General features: G+C 38.3%; 2 gene segments (V, D, J or C); both read right to left on the bottom strand.

The window, feature by feature from the left end:
* Positions 1-848: 848 nt before the first annotated feature.
* Positions 849-1,513, bottom strand: LOC119264973. The segment is given in 3 exon segments: positions 849-861; positions 964-1,297; positions 1,455-1,513. Coding segments are annotated over 3 exon segments (387 nt in total).
* A 5,062-nt stretch (positions 1,514-6,575) lies between these two features.
* Positions 6,576-7,979, bottom strand: LOC119262055. The segment is given in 2 exon segments: positions 6,576-7,249; positions 7,398-7,979. Coding segments are annotated over 2 exon segments (429 nt in total).
* Positions 7,980-8,201: the final 222 nt, after the last annotated feature.

Genomic DNA, 8,201 nt, shown 5'->3' with positions numbered 1-8,201 from the left:
CCTTTGGCTTACATACCAGAGCTGACAGTAAGCCATATCTTTGCCAGTGGTCACATCCACAGTACCCAATAAGTCAGCACTGCAGATATCAATCAGAAATAGAAAAGTATGTATGTAGCATAGAAGAGAAAATTGTATTTTTAAACCAGGGTCCTTCCTGTGTAGAGTTTGCATAGGTTTTCTTCCACATTCCAAAAGCAGTTTGACTAAATGTCCCTCGGTGTGAGTGTGTGTGGATGTGTCTCTCCGCCTCTCTGCCCTGCGATCGACTGGCGACCTGTCCAGGGTGTATCCTGCCTTCTGCCCAGTGGCCACTGCGATAGGCAATTTGGGTATTGTTATTTCTTTAAGCAAAGAATTCTGTATTGAAAAATGTGTTTTTAATGTTCCGAACATATGTACAGGATGTACAGAGGTGAATCATAAAACTCCATCTCTGAAATGTTTTTATTTTCAACTAAGTACAGTAAGTTCGGGTCAGTCGCAAATCTGTCTAGACCCAGGAATGACACCTCTGAAGTGTTCAGGGTCAAGGGCGACCAATCAAGTGTTGCAGTGTCTCCCGCAACAAACAACTGTCAATATAAGCAAGTAATGTATCTGATATGTGAGTAAGAAGATACAGAGTCATTAGGAATATAGATTACTATGCAAAAATTAGAGACAGCCCTTTTTATTTAAATTTTCTGTCACAACAGCAACAGTTTTATTTCTAGAGTTCTCTTTACAACAGGCACTGTCACAACAGACATTGAACTGACTTCTCCTAACATCTACCTCCTTTCATGAACCCCCGTAAGCAGATGAGCCACTGGCTCTACTTGCTCTAATGTCTTGGCAACATGGCATCAAAGGTTCTTTCTAAAAAAGAAAGTAGTAAGAAAGTGTGCTTAGACAGTCCTCCAGAATGTTCTGTTTACACTTACAAAAGTCTTCTGCTGTTGTAGAAAATGTTGTGTGTGTGTGTTTTTGTACAGTGTAGCTGAGTTTCCTGTAACTGTGGGCACCAGAGCACAGTAGTACAGTGCAGAGTCTGACATTGCAGTACGAGAGATGTTCAGATCCACAAATTTCACTGGTCTATTTGCCCCTGCTGTCAGACGAAGAGCCGGTTCAGATACGTTATTGTGCTCATTGAAAAAAAGGAGGAATTCTGGTCTGGATCCAGGATACTGACGATACCACTGGAAGGTGTCTCCTGTAGCTGCACTGTAGTTACAGGACAGAGTCACATCTGCTCCCTCCAAAACATGCTTTTCAAAGACGAGTGGCTGTATTCCAACTGCAGCAGTATTTTCTAGAAAGAAAAAAAGTAAAGAAGAAAGATTTTTTAATTAAAGAAACATATTTAATTACATTTTAAATGTGAAATGTATCTGCAATCACTAGGCCTTTGGGTTGAATTCAGTAAAATTCTTCTTGATTATAATTAACTGCACTTCTAAATGACTCACCTTTAAGCTGAATTAAGATCACCAAGAGACAGAGGAACATCGTGACTGATCTTCAGAGAGACAATGTGATTCTGGGTGCCGGTACTGAGTTTCCTCTTCAAAAGGTCAAAACGTTGATCTTATAGAGGCTCATTCACTCTTTTTACTACAGCTCCACCTTCTGGTGTTGTAAAAATGTGACGGGAAGTCATTTTTCAGAAGTACATAAAGATTTCTGAAGCTTACTCTGTAGGAAAGTTGTACATGAGTGTAAAAAATTAGACATTTGTTCTAGGTTGTTCAGCATGTCTTAGTGTTAGTATAGATGTGCAGATGAATGATAGATTCCTAAGCTGTTGATGGATGTTGTTAATATATGGCCTCCACTGTGCTTTACAAAGTCTTAAACTATCAATCAATCAATCAATCAATCAATCAATCAATCAATCAATCAATCGATCAATCAATCAATCAACCTTTATTTTGACTCGGAAGTACATTGAGGGCAACCCTCATTTTCAATGTAGCCGAGCATTTACAAAAACAGGGATTGACATGACAAAGAAAATAATAACTACATTTAATCATTTTAAATTAAAAGAAAATTTAAAATAACAGTGAATAAAAGATAAAAGTAGATAAAAATAGAACTTGAGATTTAAATGGTAAGAAATTAAGATCAAAAATAGATAAGAAAATAGTAAGGTAATAGTACAATATCACAAATTTGAGAAAGTAATGATAAAAAAAAAAAAAAAACTTAAAAATAAAATGAGAGGAAATAAATAAATAAATAAAAAGAGATAAAGAACTAAGGAGAACTAACACAAAAATAAAAGTTACAAATAAATATGATTAAGTAAAACAGGTACAGGCTGTCTGTAGGTGGTTTGATATTAAAAGTTTAAAATGACTGAGGGGTGCATAACTCCAATCCTCCTCAATAAATCCAAGTCTCCCTAGTCAAACACACTCATTAATCTTTGCAATTAACAGACAATTGTAGTCAGGTGTGTTTGAGTATGTTATTCACTAAACTGTATTGGACACTGGCCCTCCAGAGTTGTGCACCCCTATCTTAAACTTAAAATTATATATATATATATATATATATATATATATATATATATATATATATATATATATATATACTATTTATATATAGACAATTGCCTTCAGATGACCCCAAAGATAAGAGTCTAAGGGGGTCAGATCGGGAGACCTTGGGGGCCATTCAACTGGCCCACGACGACCAATCCACTTTCCAGGAAACTGTTCATCTAGGAATGCTTGGACCTGGCACCCATAATGTGGTGGTGCAACATCTTGCTGGAAAAACTCAGGGAACGTGCCAGCTTCCAAAGTGGATTGGTCGTCGTGGGCCAGTCCAAGGCAATTGTCTATTCTGTGAAGATACGAGATGTGCAGCACCTGAAACTATGGATACTGGAAGCCTGTGCTAGCATTTCTTCTGCGGTGTTGCTATCAGTGTGTGAAGAGTGCGGGAAGAGAGTTGCATTGACAATCCAACACAATGGGCAGCACTTTGAACACATTTTATAAGTGGTCAGAAACTTGTAAATAACTCATGAACGAATAAAAACGTAAAAAGTTACGTTAAAACCAAGCACACCGTTGTTTTTCTTGTGAAACTGATGCACCACAAACAGGAAGTTAATATCACCAACCATTCCCATTTGATTTGGGTGTATCCATATAAATGGCCCACCCTGTAGATTTCATCACTGCTCTGTTTTTTTGTGTACTTTACCAACTGCTCCAACATTTTTTGGAGTTTGTATTAAATTTGGAGTATTTCATGTGTCCAGCCTTTGCCTTTAGCACAACTTCTATTCTTTTTAATAAATTTGCTTTCAGTTTTTCAAAGACATCTGTGGGGATAGCTTTTCACACATTCAAAATGCAGTCTTAAATGTTAATTGCATTTTCTGTTTATTACAATCCAAATAATTTTTAATCCTAATTAAAAATTCTGATTCAAAAACCTTACTCCTCTTGGCTTGTCCAACACGTCCAGTGGTGGTATTCAGGCACAAATTCTCTTAACTCTTAATTTGGTTGTATTCCTTTTCTCAGTAAAGGCTTCACGGCAGTTATACATCCTTTTAGGATGGTTTTATCCCCTAACACTGAGATCTCATAGCAGAAGGTATGATAGAAGTTATGTTCCCCTTATTAGTCCAACAATGGGTACATTTTACCTCAACATTTTTACCCATCCTTGCAGTAAAATGCCCACATACACTCTAGTGAATGCACACACAGGGGGTAGTGAACACACTTGCTGGGAGTGGTGGGCAGCCCTATCCACAGGCATGTTGTGGTTTTCATTTGAAAAACAGCAGGCACAGGCTAATGATGTCACAAATCATTGATTGGACGATAGTGGTGTTTTTCCAGGAAAAGAAAAGAAATGATTGTCTAGGATGAGGTGCCACTTATGAAAATCACAACGTGCCTATCCACAGTGACTTGGGAGTAGTTGGGGGTTAGGTGTCTTGCTCAAGGGCACTTTAGTCAGGTACTGTCGGCTCAGGGGGTCGAACCAGCAACCCAATGCGCTATCCATTGGGCCACGGACATGGCGAAGGTAAGAAGAAAGACTACATGACTCAAAAAAAGGATGCCAGCATGTTTACTAAGCTACATCACTTTTCCTTTCAACAGCAGTTAATAAATGACTGAAGACACCAAACAATCCAGTTTTGAAAGCAGACAATGTTTACTGACAACAGCTTGTTGAGGTATTCCTGAGCCCATGTGGTAACATCAGTCACATAGGAATATCTTTTTTATGCCTTCTGAGGGATCAAAGATCACAGGCATTCACTTGTGATTTATCTGGACTTTCTGAACCTTACATTATGCACCACAGAGGGTTAGATACCTAAATCATTTTCTGAGCAATGTTATTCTTAAGATGTTGGAGTTTTGCTGATGAGTCATCCTTTCATAGATGCTTTTTCAGGGATTTGCTTTGTAGTAATTCCAGGCTTGCTAAGGTGCTGCTGGGCCTCTCCATGTCTGACAAATACCACTGCACCACCCTGACCAATGACAACTCCTGGTCCTTTCCAGTCTGGACAGTAGTACACTTTGTCACCAAAGTCATATTCCTCATCTGTGTGATGCAATTGTTTCTGCAATTCTCTCTGTTTTCTCTCTGAACATTCTGCTCCTCTAAAAGCTTTTTTGATGCATGTAAAGAAGAAATGTGTTTTGCTACTCATTCACTTTTTGTGGTGCCATCTAAAGCTGGGGGCTTGTTGGTTAACCCAGGGGTCAGGTTAGGATTCTGACGAAGACTGTAGCCATGGGCATTTTGAATGCTGTGTCCCAGTCACAAGCGTGATTTGTCTTGACTTTCTTTATGACCACAATAAGTGTTTGGTTGTGCTGCTGCAATAGTCGATTGCTCCATGGGCTGAAGGCAGATTTTGTCTTTTTTCTGTGTTGAAGTTTTCTGCCATCTCATCTCATCATTGTTTAACTGTCCCACATTGTCAATAAACAATTTCAAAGGTTGACCATACACATTTATCCGACATGGTCAGAATGCTGGCTGCACTACAGTGTGTGAACAGGTCAATAATGTGGAGACACTCCTGGCTCAAGTCCATGCAGATCTACTGGCACAGTTTCATTGTACTGAGATGCCAGTGATAGGCCAACAGCAGGCTTTGGTTTGGTCTTACATACAGTGACATATTTCACATTCACTAACATTTCTCTGCATAGTGATGCTACGTTCTGCATCTTCATTGCCTGAGCCTGTCAGAGGCTTTAGCAGTCTGTCCACAGACACATGAGCAAAATGTCTATGAAGTTTTATCAGGATTTTCTGTTTATCTGCTGAGTTTATTTTTTCTGGGACTGTGAGTGTTTCCTCATCTCACTGACATCTTCATTTCTTTGTTTCTTTAAAGTGACATCTTCAGCAGCTATCATGACATGGTCATTACCGTAAATGTTTTTGCCTTCATCGTCCATAATGTTTACACGGTAATGACCAGAGCTTGTCAGGTTTTTTACAGGTTGATACAACATCACTGTACTGTCATTTTTCTAATCCAGCACGGCTCTTTTCATGCATGCCTCAGTTTAGACAAGATGCTTAGTCTGTCCAAATTTTGCAGGAATTTTCAACTTTTTGGTGGAATAGAACACTTTTCCATTCCCAAACCTTAAAGGGTCTACACTTGTGTTTCTGTCTTTCTTCAGATTCTTTATTTGACCTTAGTTCAGTGAAGTGCTATCTAACCATTCGTCTTCAGTCCTTGTGTATACAGTGTCTACTATTAGTGTTTAGATGTTCCAATCATTGCATGTATGAGACTAACATGAGGTTATTAACCCCTTTAAATCTCAGACTATGTACATACCAAGGCTTATTATTCACTAACTACATGGAGTTCAGTGCAAAGATATTCTGAGATATTCTTAGATTATAGAAGTATGTATTAAAACTTTGGGCCCACTGGTGGGCCCTGGCCATTTAAGCAGTTAAATAATAAACAATATCCTTTATTTATTTACATGAATGTCTTTTCAAATTTCTTCCCTTGACATTTAATCGCCATTTTTTTCTTATGTTGAAAAATAAACATTTTGGACACAAGGGACTAATATTGCTTATCTAACTAAACTGTATTTACATTCACTTGAGATAAAATCTAATGTCTTTAAACTGTCTGTATTAACTGTTTGTGTTACATAAAAAATGCTACATTGGGGAAGCGGCTTAGAAAATGGATGGATGGATGGATGGATGGATGGATGGATGGATGGATGGATGGATGGATGGATGGTCCTTAAGTACGTTTGAAACAATTATTCTCTTTCCTTCCACTTCAGATTGAACAATACTGCTCCAGTGTTCAGTAAAGACTAGATGAAGTCTACACTCCTGTGGACAGTTTCCCTCATTACATCTGTGTGTCAGAACATTATCACACACTGACTACACATACAGGTATTAATGTAAGTTTCAAGTTTATTTGTCATTTGCACAACATGTCATGACATTTATGCATTGAAATGCTTGTGGTGAGGCTCAGATAATCACTCTACAGAAAGAAAATGAGTAAAAGTAAAATATAAAAAACAAATTGAAAGATATTAAATATATACAAAATATAGAGAAAATATACACAGCATATAGAGACCTATACACAACATATAGAGACAATATAGATTTTAAACTGACTTATGTGACTCAGTATTGTTGTTTTAGTTCAGAATTGTGGTCCTAAAAATGCAGAGAATTAAATATGTTAATCTGTATCATCGAAACTCCAGAGAAATGTAAGAATGCCAGTTTGAATATAAGATCTCTTCAGTTTGGCATATAGTATAAATGAAAGTTTCAAGTCTTCATACTGTAGTTACATTCAGAGAAAAATAACCTTATTCATTCACAGGCTTTGAACAGTACCTAATGTTTGAGGTTCTATTTAAGGGCTTTTTGTACAGTGTAGCTGGGTTTCCTGTCACTGTGGGCTGCAGGGCACAGTAGTAGAGTGTAGAGTCTGATACAGCAGCAGTGGAGATTATCAGATCCACACGCTTGTTGTCTTGATCAAGTTCAACAGACATTCGAGGAGGAGGATCACTCTTAGACGCATATAGGTTAATAGACAGGAGAAACTCTGGTCCGGATCTGGGAAACTGACGATACCACTGAAGAACATCACTACCATACTGGTTACTGTAGTTGCAGGAGAGAGTAACATTATCGCCCTCTGAAACATGAATTTCTCCCTCCAGTGGTACAACTGTCTGTGCTGATGTGTCTCCTGGAAACAGAAAAATATTGAAGAAATTAAATTGGAACCTCTCACACAACATTCAAGTAAATCTGCGATTAGAATTTAAATGTATTACTATACAGATCGTTTATTATCTCAAAACAGTTAGAAAGAAGTGCCATAAATGTTCTCTTACCTAAAAGCAGGGCTAGGAGAGAAAGGATAGAGAGCAGCATGTTGATAGAGATGTGAAGTGACTGAGAGCAGTCAGAGCTGAATGGGATCAGTGTAGCTCTCTGCTGAGATACACAGCTCCACCCATAATGCAGCTCATACACTCAGTCACAGTGCACTGCTGTCATGCCTCATTTCTTCATCTTCTAATCATTTAGCATAGAGCTTTTGCTCTTATCTTAATTTTGAGGTTTTATGTGAATACATCTCCGATGTTCCATGTTTCCATATTATAGATATTACTTTTTAATAATAATAAAATAAAATAAAATAAAAAAATCTAACAAAAAACGAAATGTTTAGATTTTTTTTCCTGTTTAATTATTTAGATCTTCTGGTCTGCTGTGATGGACTGGTGATCTGTCCAAATGCTGCCTGCTTTTTGCCCAGTGAGCACTGAGATAGACTCTAGCATCCCCTGTAACCTGAAGGATGAGCAGCTTAGAAAATGTGTGTGTGTATGTGTGTAAGAGAGAGAGTGTGTTGGTGGTGTGTGTGTGTGTGTGTGTGAGAGAGAGTGTGTGTCGGTGGTGTGTGGGTGTGTGTCAGTGGTGTGTGTGTGTGTGTCAGTGGTGTGTGTGATTGTATTTGTGTGAGTGCGTAATTTTTTCTTCAGGTTCTCTGTCTCTCTTGGGTTCTCTGTCTCTCTTGGGTTCTCTGTCTCTCTCTGGTTCTTTGTCTCTCTCTCTATCCATCTCCCCGGTCTTAGATGTTCATTTGCGCCATTCAGAAAAAATCCTGTCCTCCAGTATGTGAGGTTGAACGG

This window comes from Pygocentrus nattereri, chromosome 2, assembly GCF_015220715.1.
Source record: "Pygocentrus nattereri isolate fPygNat1 chromosome 2, fPygNat1.pri, whole genome shotgun sequence".
In the NCBI taxonomy this organism is placed as follows: domain Eukaryota; kingdom Metazoa; phylum Chordata; class Actinopteri; order Characiformes; family Serrasalmidae; genus Pygocentrus; species Pygocentrus nattereri.
This window is presented reverse-complemented; position numbering and strand designations above follow the sequence as displayed.